The 16,841-nt window shown below is 41.3% G+C and overlaps 1 protein-coding gene and 1 long non-coding RNA gene across 2 annotated transcripts; one reads left to right on the forward strand and one right to left on the reverse strand.

The window, feature by feature from the left end:
- Positions 1-1,116: 1,116 nt before the first annotated feature.
- On the reverse strand, positions 1,117-7,364 carry LOC139575261 (uncharacterized). Its single transcript, XR_011674935.1, has 3 exons — positions 7,202-7,364; positions 6,763-7,049; positions 1,117-1,164 (listed from the first exon to the last, which is right to left on the reverse strand). It is a non-coding gene; the product is annotated as an uncharacterized lncRNA (long non-coding RNA).
- On the forward strand, positions 6,573-7,300 carry LOC139575260 (uncharacterized). The gene is made up of 2 exons (XM_071400224.1): positions 6,573-7,070; positions 7,222-7,300. Exons 1-2 carry the CDS (start codon positions 6,586-6,588, stop codon positions 7,244-7,246), a joined length of 510 nt encoding a protein of 169 aa, XP_071256325.1. The 5' UTR covers positions 6,573-6,585; the 3' UTR covers positions 7,247-7,300.
- Positions 7,365-16,841: the final 9,477 nt, after the last annotated feature.

Raw genomic sequence — 16,841 nt, forward strand, 5'->3', positions numbered from 1 at the left:
AATAGGTGGTTCTTGAGGTAACGGTGGTCAATTGAAAACGGATCAACTGGATTCTTGTACCCCGGGGAACAGGTGTAGTCCAGCAGTTGGTGATGGTGACATACAGTTCGACCTGGACAGGTGCACCAGAGTTGTGATTGTATGTTTGTTTGTACAGTTATGGCTGTCCTGTTATTATTTTGTGTCTTGATCAATTATGAGTAGCTAAACCATATCCACTTTTGGACACTGATGCGCAGGAGAACCCCGAGCTGTCAATCAAGCAGGCGCGGTGAACGGATTATGACGCTCAAGCGTTCCAAATGACGCAACAATACAGTTCCAGAACAGAGAAAGTTAATGCCGAAGATGTTATTCGGTTCCACACTAAAACTGCGCTTTGACAAGTGTGATTTGAGGTGAGTCAAATATTTACAAAAGTTTACAATACATTAACCATCCGCTAGCCTTCTTAGCCTATAATTCTGTCATGGTAAGGTAACACATGTGAAGGTGAACGTTAATGTATTTGAAATATGTTTTCTTTCTGACATTATCTAGCTAGCCTTATAAAATACAATTATTAATTATGGATTAGTTTTTTTCTGTTGCTATCAATCACTCCATCTGTATTTACTCGTTCTGTCTGTTTGTCTTGTTGACTTATCTGTCTGTCTGTGTACTGTCTAGCCAGCATATGCCAGAAAGGTTCTTTCACATAGGCTCATATTCACAGTCTCATAGAAGGAGTGCTGATCAATATTCAGTTTTGTCTTTTAAATCAAACTGAATACGTTTTGATTGACAGGAGGGGACCTGATCCTAGATCAGCACTCCTACCCTGAAACACTTTGTGAACACAATCCAGGTGTACTGTGATTATGAAGTTGTGATGAGGTATTATTATATTAGTCGTGCTGATGCATGATGGGTTGTAGGCTAGAGTTTGAGTACTGTAGTCTGAAGGCTGTTTCTGAATTCACTGACCTGGTGAGTAAATGTTGTGTACAATGGCACCATCTAGTGACAGAAACATAGAAACACACATTGTTGCTGAACGAAGGCAACTCTTTATTTTCCAGAAATAAAACTTGTAGACCTTTCCTGCAGTCTCTGAGGAGATGGACACCTCTTATTCTTCTGGACGATCTCCGTCTCCTACTGGGACTGTCTTCTTACCCCCTCCTATCATGTGGAACAGTCTGTAAGTCATTCATCACATAACCTAGCTCTGGTCCAGGGCATTATGTGCAGCTTGCTGAAGGAAGGCTCAGTGTCTGCAAGCTGTACTTAACGCCCTGGACCAGAGCTACACATTACCCACCTCTGCCATCATGGACAGTCAACTCATCACATTCACGTACTGTAAGTCACAGTTGAGTGAGTTTTGTTATTAAAGGCAGTTTAATTGAGCAGAAGTTTAATTATTATTGTAATATTGTAGTAAATTGTCTGAGTTCACTTCCTAAATAATGTGTTGACATTCCTTTGCTCCCAGATACAAGCAGGCAGAGATGGAGGTTCAGTTCCTGAGGGAAGAGAAGAAGACCTGTACAGAGAAGGAAGCCCACATGCTTGAGTTGAGGGGGAAGGATCGAACCATCCGAAATCAGAAGAAGGAGATGGACAGACTTCAAGTGTGCCTCTGGGAGGAGGAAAAGAAGAAGAGGAATGGTGGAACGGAGAAGGACGAGATGATTGAACAACTACAGTCTGAGACAGACCATCTCAGAGCCCTTTTAAAAGATGAAAGGAGGAGAAGAAGAGTAGAAAGGGGTATTATGAAAGAGTGGAAGGCTGAGATCCTGAGACTGAGGGAGGCAGAGAGCCACAGGGAGGCAGAGAGACAGAGAGAAGCAGAGAGACAGAGGGAGGCAGAGAGACAGAGGGAGGCAGAGAGACAGAGGGAGGCAGAGAGAGCCACAGAATGGGAGGAGAACCAGAGAAAAATGCAGGAGATCAACAGACTAAAACAACTGCTGGAGCTGCTGAAGGTGGACCTACAACTGGCACACGTAAGACATGTCATTGTTATTATTAAAAGGCAGTGTATATTCACCCGGCTGAAAATGAATGGCGGCAGACAGCTGTATGCTAACCCAATGTTAACTTTTATACCTTTCCTAAACGTTAACCCTTACCTTAACCTCACTGAAACTATACCTAACCTTTACCATAACCCAACCCTAGGTCCTAAACCTAACCTTCATTTATCTCAACCCCTACGCCTTTCTTCTGCCGGTTGAATATCCACTTCCTTATTAACGTCATTACTGTTGTTGTTGTTGATAACTGTATCTGTGCAGGTTGTAAATAATTGCATTAGTGAAACATCATTTGTAGGAGTAATTTCTACAAGCACAAACATCAGAGGCAACATTAAATTGCAACGGGAATTTCTCAAACCCCTAACTGAATGGGCAAGCTAGTTGTGTGTTTGTATTTGTACACATTTTGGACATAATTGATTCCATAAAATGTCTCATAATTTTTTCAAACCATGTCAATACATTAATTGACAATGAATTGTCCAGATGAATTGATCAAAATGACCCTGCTATTGATGTTGTTCAGTGTTTGATTCAATTACCTAGGTCTAAGTTGTATTTCTATGTATCATTCTCTGCAAATGCTTTGAAAGTATGTCTTGGTCATAGATTATCACTAATTTAACCTTTTAATTTTAAGCAAGAGATAGAGAGATTGAGGCTATGGCAGAAAGTCATGGAGGATCAGCGACCAAGACTGGCCTGGAACAACAAACCTATTGAGACAGAAAGAGAGAGGGAAAGAGAGAGGGAAAGGGAGAGAAAAGCAGAATTGGAAAGACAAGAAATGAAGAAGAAAGTGAAACAGGCAGAAGAAACGATAAAAGTGTTAGAACAAGAGATTGAGAGATTGAAAGAGACTGAAAAGGAAGTCATATTTGAAAGAGAAAGAGACATGCGTATTGCAGAGAAGGAGAAAGTCAAACTGGTTAACGAAAAGGTGAAAGAGTTAGAGAGAGAGGTTGAGAGACTGAAAGAAGATATGACAACAAAAGAGACTCAATACAAAATCAAATTTGAAAGAGCGAAAGAAGTGTATAGAAGACAGAATGAGAGAGTGAAACAGGTTAACCAAAATGTACTAGTGTTAGACAGAGAGGTTGCGAGAATGAAAGAAGAGATTAGATTGAAAGACGAGACTGAACCAGAGAGAACATTTGATAGAGACAGAGACAGAGAATATGATTGGAGACGAAGTGAAGAGGAGACGAAAAATAGAGTGGAGAGAGAGACGGAGATGGAGATAGCCCTCATCAATGACAATAAGAAGTCTGATTTGGAGGAAGTCTTCAAGAAAATCAAGGAACAGCTGAAAGAATGTGAAAATATGGAAACAGACAAATATAAATGGAAACAAAACCAAATGGACATGGAGGAGAAGATGGAGGGTGAGAACAACAAACAGAAAGAGGTAGAAAGAAAGAGAATGGAGAAAATACCAAAACAGAGACAACAAGAAGATGAGAAGAAGAAGGAGATGGAGAGAGAAGAAGAAGAGGAGAGACGCAAACAGAAGCACATAGAGATGGAAGAGGAAGAAAGAGAGAGGGAGAAAGAGAGACAGAGACAGATCAAAGGGAAGAGAATGGAGAAGAGACAGAAAAATATGGAAAGAAAAGAAGAGAGACAGCGAGAGATTGAAAGAGAGCATGAAGAAGAAAGATGTAAACAGAAGCAAATAGAGATGGAAGAGGAAGAAAGAGAAGAAGAGAGACAGAGAGAGATCAAAAGGAAGAGAATGGAGAAGAGACAGAAAAATATGGAAAGAGAAGAAGAGAGACAGCGAGAGATTGAAAGAGAGAATGAAGAAGAAAGATGTAAACAAAAGCACATAGAGATGGAAGAGGAAGAACGAGAGAGGGAGAAAGAGAGACAGAGAGAGATTGAAAGAGAGTATGAAGAAGAAATATGTCAACAGAAGCAAATAGAGATGGAAGAGGAAGAACGAGAGAGGGAGAAAGAGAGACAGAGAGAGATCAAAAGAAAGAGAATGGAGAAGAGACAGAAAAATATGGAAAGAGAAGAAGAGAGACAGAGAGAGATTGAAAGAGAGCATGAAGAAGAAATATGTAAACAGAAGCAAATAGAGATGGAAGAGGAAGAAAGAGAAGAAGAGAGACAGAGAGAGATTGAAAGAGAGCATGAAGAAGAAAGATGTAAACAGAAGCAAATAGAGATGGAAGAGGAAGAACGAGAGAGGGAGAAAGAGAGACAGAGAGAGATTGAAAGAGAGTATGAAGAAGAAATATGTCAACAGAAGCAAATAGAGATGGAAGAGGAAGAACGAGAGAGGGAGAAAGAGAGACAGAGAGAGATCAAAAGGAAGAGAATGGAGAAGAGACAAAAAAATATGGAAAGCGAACAGGAGAGACAGAGAGAGATTGAAAGAGAGAATGAAGAAGAAATATGTAAACAGAAGCAAATAGAGATGGAAGAGGAAGAAAGAGAAGAAGAGAGACAGAGAGAGATGGGAGAGAAAGAGAGACGACAACAACAAGAGGAGAGAAAAATAACGTTTGAGAGATATCAAGAAGAAGAAGATATATTGAAACAGAAGCAAATTGACATGGAGGAGGGAAGAGAGAAGGAGAACAAGAGACAGAGAGAGATAGAAGAGATACACAGAGGACAACAACAAGAGGAGAGACAGAAACAAATGGAGAAGGAGAAAGAAAGGGAGAAAGACAATGAGAATCAGAGAGAGATGGAATTAAAAGATCAGCAACAGAAAGAGATGGAGAAAGAAAAGATGATTATGAGAGAGAGGGAGGAAGCAGGAAGAAGAAAGGAGGGGCAGAAAAATATTTTGGGGGAAATTGAGGGAAAGAATGAACTGGAGATAGAACAGGAGAGAGAGATGGAAGACAAGCATGAAGTGATTAAGGAAGCAGAGGAAGAGTACAGGGAAAGAGAAGAGAGAGGAAAGGAAGTAAGCATGAAGAAACATGTAGTAGTTAATGTTAAAGCAAAAGCACGGGAAGTCTTCAATAGGCGTAAAGAGAGAAGGTTAGAAGTGTTGAAGGGGGAACGAGAACACATAGAAAGAGGACAACAAATCAGGAGGGAGAAGGAGGAAAGACGGCTGGAGATGGAAAGAAAACAGGAGAGGGCAAGACAACAAGAGGAGCAGGATAAAAAACAAGAGATTGAAATTGCTAGACAGAAAGAAATGTTCAGACTAAGAGAGGAGGAGAGACAGAGAGAGGAAGAGAGAGAGGAGGAGAGAAAGAGAGCCATTGAAGGCCATTTAGCTTTAATCAGAGAGAGAGAGATAATAGAGGCAAACAGAAGAGAGGAGATGGTGGAAGAGGAAAGAAGGGAGATCCTTGAAAAGCACAAGAGGGGTGACTTAGAGGAGGAGGAAAAGGAAGAAGACAAGGAGGACATTCTCCCACCTGATAAAAGTATCCGAAGGAGAGCTGTGGGCTGGGTAAATAAGAAGTGGGAGAAGAGGAACCTCCAGAAGATCGAGAGAACGTATCAGAGAGAAGCTGAGGAGGGCTGTAAGATCGTCAACAAAGGTAAGACCTGTTTTCCCTCTGCTTATGACATCATCCTCTTTAGTCTCCTCTACACACATCAGTTACACACCAGTCATCATGTTGCATCATTGTTTCAATATAAAACTACTGTCTAAAATGGTCAAGCTGATCTATTATCAACTTAAATGTAATGTACACAGGGAATTTAGAATGGAAAACCCAACTGGATCTCAATGATCCTGGTGTAAAGTAGTGCATCATAGCCTTTTGGGGCCCTAAGAAACGTTTTGTTCAGGTTTTTGACTACATTTCCTCCAAATCTACACTTTGCAATGAGGCGTAGAGAACATGTTGCAGTTTTTAAACCAGTTTGCTGCAATTCTACACATTTTCCCATGGGGTGGAGAGAAGAATTAGCAGATTTAAACCTAATTTCCTTCAATTCTACACATTTTCCCATGGGGTGGAGAGAAGAATTAGCAGATTTAAACCTAATTTCCTTAAATTCTACACATTTTCCCACAGGGTGGAGAGAAGAATTAGCAGTTTTAAACCTAATTTCCTTCAATTCTACACATTTTGCCATGTGATTGAAAGAAAATGTTGGCCCTTTTGAATCTATTTCCTTCAATTCTACACATTTTGCCATGACTTATGGCATGTTAAGATAATATCTGAATGGAAGTGACTAACAAAATCAATGGGGGCTCACTGTAGGTCAAGGCCCCTGGGTAATTCGACCCAAAACGTTTTTTGGGGGGGGTCGGGGCACCCCTAGTTGCCATGGGACCCTAAGCAATCGCATATGCCTAGGGCCGGCCCTGGCACTATACAAAGAATAGGTGCCATTTGGGACTCATGTTAAACTTAGGGTCAGGTCAATTCGGGATGGGAATTATTTCACTTTATGGACAAATTCCATGCCTTGCTCAAATGAGAAGAGTAAAGAATCATTGAGATCCAACTGGGTTTTCTATTCCTAATTCCCTGTCCATTACATTTAAGTTGATACCAGATCCACTAAGTTGAATGTGAACTCTACTTCTTCTCCCCTCCCAGTCATCCCTGGACCCATAATGCTAACCATGACCCGGGCAGAGAGAGAGAGGGAGAAGAGGAAGGAGCTTTTGAAGGCTGAGGAGAGAAGGAAGAAGATGGAGGATTTCAATAAGCAGTGGAGAGATCAGTCCCTGCTTAAAAAACAAACTCATCAGAAACTGATGGAGGAGAGGGAGAGGATGAAGGAAAAGTACCTGGAGCAGATGAATCTGGAGGCTGATGCTCAAATCAACACCCGGTGTCTAACCACCCAACACAGCCACGATTATCTGGAGACAACACAGCCCACTGGATCTGGAGATGGCCACCAGGAAAGGCCAAGGAGGCAACAGGCATGGGCAGAGAACCAGGAGGGGAGTTCAGAGAACCAGCAGGAGTGGCCAGAGAACCAACAGGGGGTGCCAGACAGCCAGCAGCTAGAAGCTCCAGAAGAGGCTGAAACATCAGAGCCAACCTCCAAGAACAAGAAAAGGCCAGGCATCTGGAAGAGAATTAAGATGGGGTAAAGAATGTTTAAACATCTATTCATGTTTTACACTGTTAATATATATGTTGTCACTTTAAAAAGTGACATTATCCAAATGTGAGGGTTTAGTGTACATGCAACACACATGTAAATATATAGATACTTACCTGTCTCTGATGTCTTACAGCATTCCTGACGTGCTGTCTGCCTAGAGCTGGAACTCGAAGAAGCCACAGTTCCACTGAGGTTACATTGGTCATTAAAAGTGTCGCCCAATAATTCCTCCTCCTCTTTAAGTCATCAAGCCACATTTCCTCCTCAAAACATTATCGTCTCCTCAAGCCAGCAAGTATCCTCTTTATCAGGCAACAAACCATCGAAGGTCAGTGATCTCCTCCCCAGAACAGAGATTCTCATCTTTATGCTAGTTAAATTAATCTCTGCTCACCAAAATATCCCCAAATGGACATGGTTTAAACAGAAGTCCTCCCCTCAGACCAGTGGCTCCACAAACCAGAGTTTCTCATCTTTATTCAAGTTGAATGCAACTCTGATCATTTCCACCACCTCACCTGTTAAGGGGAGGTGCTGAAAAGGAGGTCTGGGAGGAGGTCTGCAGGTAGCCTGGACCGGACCGGTAGCAGCTAAGTTGCTGGCTCCATCCCCAGGCAGAGCTGCTCAAGTCAGACCAGTGATGTTTGATGATGTCATTTTTGTTATTAAAGTTTTACGTTTTAATAAAAGCATTTATTATAAAAGCAATATTGTTGTTACGGTGTGGATTGTTTTGTTATTTATTAGAATTGAAACATCCAGTAGTCATGGTAGATATTAGACTTTCAATGAGACACCTAACATTCCATCAGTTTGCTACAATGTGTGACATGTTATATTAGAGGGGAGTCCTCTATACACATCTATTTTAGACCATAGGAGAAATATCAGATTGAAATAACTTCTCTAAGAATCTGAGGAGAGAGCAACAGTAGATGCATCGTTAGCTCTCCCACCTCCAGTTCAGTACTTGGGTCATTCCACCAGTTGAGTACCTTTTGGGGAGTGTAACTTTTATTTCACCTAATTCTAACATTCTGTCATAAAGAGCACATGTTCAACTTAATAAAACACATGTTTTCCCATCTCAAAAGTAAACAATACATACTATAGCAAGTGCCTATTAAGTGCCAAATAAAGTGACAGGGTTGACTGTAACAGAGTTGACTATTTCATTTAGAATCAACCATAGATCCCCATGTGACAGGGGGAATGGAATGCAAGCTTACCAAACAAATGTAAATTGTTTCAACATTTCTAGACTGTCTATCTATAGGTAACAGGGTTGATGTGTTATAATTCACCCACCCAGTGGTGATTACAGCATCTAAATCTTGGTGGGGAAAACTCCCCCAAAATGTTTTAGATGAATGCCAGCAAAGCCACTACACAACACTAAACAATACATTAATTGCACTATAACTTTGACAAACGGTGCCCACAAACTGTTAGGGTCGACATAAAGCTGTCCCAACAGCAGAGCTTTCTTTTCAGCACCATGGAGTGAATCCTTTTTAAAAAACATAGCTGATATGGCTGACTTGCTTCAACAAATGTGGTTTCTACTGACACTTGAGGGGACAACGAGTGGATAACAGGCAATCCGTCATTTTGATTAAGACATTAATGAGAGAGCTAGGATGGACGTAGTCAATATATATAGTCTACATGTGCACCACCAAGTCAGAGCAGTAGGCTAAGTTATGAGAGGGGAAAGGCACAAAATTATTAGGGTGAGACACATGGGCTACTAACAGCTTACTACACAACATACACTTAGTATTACTTTCTTAGCTACAGTATACATATCTCCCTGGCATATTACATCATTTGTAGAGCAGCATTCAAGACATTTTTGGACTCACCTTGTTGTGCTGTGCTCTCTTGAACAGGAAGGTGTAGTGGCGGTTTGGCATCACAATTTGTCATCAAAGTCTGTCATTCTCTGAATTGACTTTACCTGAAAAATGCTTCCCTAAAACCTCAGTAGCTTCCACCCCATATTACTTTTACAAATACAACAAACTGATCTTGGTTCACAGAGCTCTTCCTTCCAATCCACGGTAAATACGTTTTGACTTTTGGACATTACAAATTAAGTCAAATTGAAAACAGTATTGGTATTGTTGAATTAGGTTTTCACAATAGCAAGCTAGGACTGATGGTTTGGTTATCTAAACTAGCAAGTATGTTTGTTTGGTTACCAAGGCAACTACTGTAGCTATCTAGAAAACTTGCTAGCTACTTCAGTGGATGTTGAACACATTTCTACCGGCAAATGAACACATTTCTACCGGCAAATGAACACATTTCTACCGGCAAATGAACACATTTCTACCGGCAAATGAACACATTTCTACCGGCAAATGTGTTAAATTATAGCCATGGTATTGTAATGACCTGACTAGATCATAAATTAACAATTGTCCAGACAGAGGTTTGAGTTTGCGAATTGACGGTTTATTAAACCAACTTTACACAGGCTACTGTTTGGCCGTAGCCCACGCCAAATAAATGACAGATAACCCACAAGCCAATCGTGACCTTCTCTTGGGAAGCCCAGACGTAAAAGGGAGAACAAAGGCGAAACCTGGTCTTAACTTCCAATGCTCCATCCCCCTGCCCAACCCCCCTCCACGCCACTCCGCCAACCGCCACGATGCCCGGCATCGGAACATTCCAGGCATTCCCGTGATTGGCAGATAGCAGTTTGACATGTCGGACCCCGCGAACACTGGGTACTGGTCAGTACAACACAACCACCTACTAGCCTAACACATAACACACAGCTGTCTGTGCGGGTTGCTACTGTATTAAAGGGATAATCAACTCAGGGCTTTATGGGTTCTCTGGAAAATAATGCAAGTCCATGGAAGGTCAGTTCATTGAACTCATAGTCCCTCGTTGATTATCCCTTACATAACTTTATGAGCTGGATTTGCCTTTCTTTGCAACAGTGGAAGCTGCTGAGGAGACGATGGCTCATAATAATGGTTGGAATGGAGTCAATGGAGTGGTATCAACCACATCACAGATGGGGTTTCCATGAGTTTGAGACCACTCAATTGACTTCATTCCAGACATTATTATGAGCTGTCTTCCCCTCGTCATCCTCCACTGCTTTGCAATTAGTTTGTTCGTTTTCAGTTGTTAGCATTTAGCTAACAGCGTCTATGTGAATTTGGTATCAGTTTGTGCTAATTTGTTAGCATTCTAGTAATAGATGCCCATAGGTTTTTCTTGTGTTTTTAGCACCCGCTCATGTGCTATGCCGGTAATACTGTAAATCCCGGTATGAGAGAAGGATGGTATGACAATATGAAAATCTGGATATCGCCCAAGCCTAATCACCACAACTACCACAACTACCACACCTACGTACCACATCTACCAAACCTACCTACCACAACTAGCACACCTACCTACCACAACTACCACACCTATCATCACCATACCCACCATATCTATCATCACCACAACTACAAAACCCACCATCACCAAACTTACCTAACACAACTTCCACACCTACGTACCACAACTACCACACCTACCTACCTACCACAACTACCACACATACCTACCACAACTACCACATCAACCTACCACAACTATTACACCTACCATCAACACACCTACAATCCACAAATACCACACCTACCACAACTATCACATCTACTATCACCAAACCTACACACCTACTATCACCATACCTACCAAACCTACCTACCACATCTACCACAACAACCTACCACAACTACCACACCTATCATCACCATACCTACCATATCAATCATCACCACACCTACCACAACTACCACCACACCAACCACACCTACCATCACCACAAGTAACATACCTACCATCACCATATCTATCACACCTACCATCACCAAACCTACCACACCTACCTTCACCATACCTACCTTCACCAAACCAACCATCACCACACCTATTACACCTACCATCACCACAGTTACCTCACCTACCATCACCACACCCACCAAACCTACCTACCTACCACAACTATCACACCCATCTACCACAACTATCACACCTACCTACCACAACTGTCACACCTACATCACACCTACCATCACCATACCTACCATTACACCAACCACCTCACCTACCATCACCACACCCACCATACCTACCATCACCACACCTATCACACCTACAATCACCACACCTACGATACCTACCATCACCACACCTACCATCATACATACCATCACCACACCTATCACACCTACCATCAACACAAATACCATACCATAATTACTTCACCACACCTACCATCATTACACCTGCCATCACCACACCTACCATACCTACCATCATCACATCTACCATAACCACACCTACCATCAACACACCTACCATCACCACACCTACCATACCTACCTTCACCACACCTACCATCACCACACCTACAATCACTATACTTAATGTAGCAGTGTGACGTTGTTCCCCTAGATTATGCACCAAGTTGCACACAAGGACCAATTCAAATAGACCAGGTCAAGAGGGGATGTTAATAATTTGATAATAATAATAATAATTCAGTGTATTTTTTCAAATTTAATTACAGCTGCATAGCTAATGTTTTTCTTTGGTGTACAAACACTTTTTCATATCAATATTGTACATACATGTGATTGTAAAAGTTTTGTATATTTTGGTTTGTCCCATCGCGGGTTATCTGTCTATCCGTACCCCCTTATTGTTCTCTTTTGCCTGACCTTCGGCTAGCAAGGTATGTTGTCCTTGGCTCCGAAATTGTTTAATATAAAACCGTCATAATGTTACACAATGTACTGTTATGCTACCATACGTTTGTTACAATGTGGATAATATAAAGATTTATGTTAACAAGTTTCACAAAGCTCGCTAACTAGGGTATCTATTGTAACTTGTGAGTACTGGGGACAGTGTTTGAGTGAGTGTCCATGTGCTCGCACAGGTGCCTGAGAGCTAGGACTGTGGTTAACATAATGTGTGTTGTCTCTTCGTGTGCAGGTATGTATTTTATTTTGTCCGAATTATGTTCTGTATCATTTTACTTGTAATGTATGGTGTGCTGTTGTGCATTGAATGTGTGACGCAGCACCTGTTATTTCCTTTTGGCGCTCTTTTGCCTGACTTTCGGCTAGCAAGGTGCCTGAGAGCTAGGACTGCGCCAAGGGTTAACATAATGTGTTGTCTCTTCGTGTGCAGGGCAAATAAAAATAATTCAACTAGCAGACCTTCAGTTGTGGCAGCGTCCTAATTAAAAGTACACAACGCAGAGTGAACCACGCTACACAAGGTAGCCAAAGTGGAATCAAAAGTCATAGGCCTAATCATCAATCAAATATGAAATATAAAACCAAAATATAATCTACATATAAATGTAGTAGAGTTCAAAAGGTTATTCCATCAAACTTCAAATTATTAGAATAGTACACAACGCAGAACAGAACAACCAGGTTGGGGGTCAGTGGCCCAAGCCCGCGAACAGGAATATTCCAAGTTCAGACAGAAGGGGGGAGTCAGATCGCTATGATCGCCAGGAACTTTACTTTTGGTGTCTATTTTTAATTGTTGCGCTACTGGTGCTGCCTGTTGATGTTAGGTAGGCAGCTACAGTAGCTGAATGATGTTAACATCTTAGGGTTTTGTTTCATTAAATGTATTTTATTTCATCTGGGTGCTTGTGTCACCTACTAACACCCTGGTACTACCCGTAGCTCCCGTTCTCCTCAGTCTGAGAGAAAGGTATGTGTTGCAGATTACTCCTTTGTAGAAGTCCATAACGTGAAATAAATAAAACATCCCAAGGTTAATGCTGTAGATATTGTTATAAGGGAGTGTGAGAATATTGAAACATGTAACTATCAGAGTTTTATTGTTATTAATATAGTTTACAGAGTGCTAAAAGTGCTGCTGTTGCTAGCTAGCATGCCTTTCTGTGATGCAGACGGTTAGCTGAGCTGGTGCTGGCGTTGCATTATGGGAGATGCAGTTTTGTCCTCTACGGTCTGAATGGGATAGAGGCGATTTCACGTTGTAACTTGTTTGTGTTGCAGTGTTTTTGTACATGAGTTGTTGTATTTTGGTACTGTCAACACTGAAAGCATCTAGCAATGTATTGGCGATGTGAGACATGTGTTTTACCTTTCTTCAGGCTCCTGTGTAGAACAACTTGTCAGATGGTGCATTGGAGACTGATGTGTTCCTGTCCTGTCTTTTCACAATACTATTGCAGGTATGGTTCTCATGTTCTATTGTCTAAGAATTAAGATGATACATTCTTTGTATTAAGGACTGGTTATTATTTTATAGTATACATTATGGCTTTATATATGAATGTGATTTGTGTGAGTCCGAGAAAACACTGAGAGAGAAAGAACAACTTGTCAGATGGTGCATTGGAGACTGATGTGTTCCTGTCCTGTCTTTTCACAAAACTATTGCAGATCAAAATAAAAGCCTAAAAGAGAGCCGTGGTGTCGCTCTTCATTTCTTGGTTCTCCTGTGGAACATAAGAAACCCGCTACAGTGTTATTGTAAATCAAATAAAAAATGGTATTCCAATGTTACCCATGGCTTTCATAAAAACAACCAAATGATTATTTTTGCGATAGCATATATGAAATGTATTACACTGTTAGAATGATGCAGTCATAATGACTGGTCATCAGCTTGATGGGGGGGTCTTGAGGCCCAGCGGGTCTAGTGTTCCACTATGAAAAGCCAACTGACATTTATTCCTGATTATTATTTGACCATGCTTGTCATTTATGAACATTTTGAACATCTTGGCTCTCTCTAATTCTCTCCTTCTCTCTTTCTTTCTCTCTCGGAGGACCTGAGCCCTAGGACCATACGTCAGGACTACCGGGCATGATGACTCCTAGCTGTCCCCAGTCCACCTGGCCTTGCTGCTGTTCCAGTTTCAACTGTTCTGCCTGCGGTTATGGAACCCCTACCTGTCCCAGACCTGCTGTTTTCAACTCTTAATGATCGGCTATGAAAAGCCAACTGACATTTATTCCTGATTATTATTTGACCATGCTTGTCATTTATGAACATCTTGGCCATGTTCTGTTATAATCTCCACCCGGCACAGCCAGAAGAGGACTGGCCACCTCTCATAGCCTGGTTCCTCTCTAGGTTTCTTCCTAGGTTTTGGCCTTTCTAGGGAGTTTTTCCTAGCCACCGTGCTTCTACACCTGCATTGCTTGCTGTTTGGGGTTTTAGGCTGGGTTTCTGTACAGCACTTCGAGATATTAGCTGATGTACGAAGGGCTATATAAAATAAACTTGATTTGATTTGAACAGAGATCCTGAATCAGTCAGTTTGATTCTGAATCAGTAAGCTTGACTCTGAATCATGTGCAGTGTGTCCACTGAGACTTAAACCAGCTCAATATGACTCCTGAGATAGACAGTTTATCAATTATAGTGTCTGTGAAAAGAAACCAAGTCAGTCTGGTCAGAGTAACAGATTTTTTGGTTATTCCGCTACCATTTTGGTAATGGAATTACGAGTTTTAATCACTTAATAATTCACAAACAAAATATATATCAGAAAAATCACTAGAACTAATTGTTAGCTCCAACATTACTTGTTACTTCTGTGAACTTTCATTATCCTCACAAATCCAAATGTGAAAATATCTGAAAGTTATGTGGGTTTTTGGTAACGGAATTACAAGGCACAAGTCAATATTCCTTAAACAATTTCTCTAAACCCAAATGTATGTGTTGATATTAGTAGTCAGGGGTCTTTACGTCAACATTATTATTTTTTAATGTAGTTCTGATATTTGACCTTTTAAGACTTTTTCTGGTGATGTTTTGTAAGATCCCTTTTCCATCTGTTTACCCAGAAATCAAAGTCTTCACTGGTTGAAAAATGTATCTAGAATTACATTTCCCAAAAATATACACTCTTAGATTTCATTTGGCACCCAATTACGCATGCTCCTATGAACATCACATTGGTTCTCCTGGGTCCTTTTACATGGAAATGCCCTACTGTGACTCTAGAGATGCTATCCATCCCCAACTAGTAATAAAGTGGTCGGGTTGGTTGCTTCTGGCCTTTCCAGCTTCAGGCTGAATCACACCCATGATGAGAGGAGGTTTACTGGACACACAGGGAGAAACTACAGTCTGAATCACACCCATGATGAGAGGAGGTATACTGGACACACAGGGAGAAATTACAGTCTGAATCACACCCATGATGAGAGGAGGTTTACAGGACACACAGGGAGAAATTACAGTCTGAATCACACCCACGATGAGAGGAGGTTTACTGGACACAGAGAAACTACAGTCTGAATAACACCCATGATGAGAGGAGGTTTACTGGACACTGTGAGAAACTACAGTCTGAATCACACCCATGATGAGACTACCTTTAAGGCTTAAGGGTTTGGTTAACATTAGGGTTAAGGTTAGGGTCAGTGTTAGGTGTTAGGTTTTGGCCAGACGGGCTGTCAATGGGATGTTGGTCTGAAAAGTCCATTTAGTCTTTCCCCTCTCAAACCTGTCCTCCCCCTAACCAGCTCATATCATGTATTCCACCACCAGCAGACCTGATTCACTAATCAGAGGTTTTGATGATTAGTTGACCAGTGTTACAAAGGGGACTGGATCTAGGTGAACTATGGAGAGTCTTCCAGGGACAGTACAGTACAGACTGAGAAGATAACAACAGTGTAGTTTACTCAACTCATTCAAACTATCATGACTATTGTTTAGAGAGAAGATCTGCACAAGGGCATAAAGTGTAAGATATAGCAAGAGAGGACAATATGGTGCAAGGCAGCCAAAGTGGAATCAAAAGTCATAGGCCTAATCATCAATCAATATGAACTATAAAACCAAAATATAATCTACATATAAAGACAACATGTAATCTACATGTGTTATAGAAAAGCTCCCTTCTCACATCCCAGGTCATGTTTAGACTGGAACGTGACAACTCAACGTCTATGCGCATCTCCCCAATAGCCGACAGACAACTTTCCTGAGTGCAATGTCATTAATGTGACAAATATGTACAGTATAATAAGCATAGGGAAGAAGGAAAAGATCCCACCTCTGACGCACAGCAGAGACATCGCTGCTGAGATTTCCCCTTGAGCAAGAGTCCCTCAAGAATTTAAAAACAGTCATTGCGTTTCAATGAATGTACTCCCTAAACGCTTGTTGCATCGTGAACTATCCTCCCAGTCCCTTGGGAGTTCAGCGGATGGATGATGCGCCGCTGCCATTTACTTGGATGAGAAGTTGGACGAACGCTCCTCCAGCTCACGATACGCAATGGTGGACAACTACAGTGTGGTGATGTGTCGTTCACGAACGAACGGCTCTTTTTGAACGGATCTTTTTGTTCATGCTTAAAAACGAATTCTTCATTTTTTACGCGCATTTCACGATCTGACTTAATGGTAGCCTACCTTTAGGCTTTTACTTTGAATAATTGTAATTTTTTCATTGTTCTATATTGATTTTAAGCATTTTGAAGGAAGATCCGTTTATGAGCCAAATGAACCCGCTCTTTTACTTGAACGGAGCCAAATGTTCCGGCTCACCGAATAGACTCAGAAAGCCCATCACTACTACAGCGGAGAGATTAGAATCAAACAGAGCACCACAATCAACAGGCAGGCGGTTAGGGCGTTGGGATTTGACTGTCACAGGGACAAACTAATAAGAGGTTATAATTCATTGGAATAGGTGGTTCTTGAGGTAACG

Source organism: Salvelinus alpinus, chromosome 5 (assembly GCF_045679555.1).
Source record: "Salvelinus alpinus chromosome 5, SLU_Salpinus.1, whole genome shotgun sequence".
Lineage (NCBI taxonomy): Eukaryota > Metazoa > Chordata > Actinopteri > Salmoniformes > Salmonidae > Salvelinus > Salvelinus alpinus.

Excerpts from the sequence above, each read along its gene's own strand:
- LOC139575260 (XM_071400224.1), top strand. The coding sequence starts at position 6,586 with ATGCTAACCATGACCCGGGCAGAGAGAGAGAGGGAGAAGAGGAAGGAG. Across the intron at positions 7,071-7,221 it reads TGGAAGAGAATTAAGATGGG|CATTCCTGACGTGCTGTCTG; the intron begins GTAAAGAATGTT and ends GATGTCTTACAG.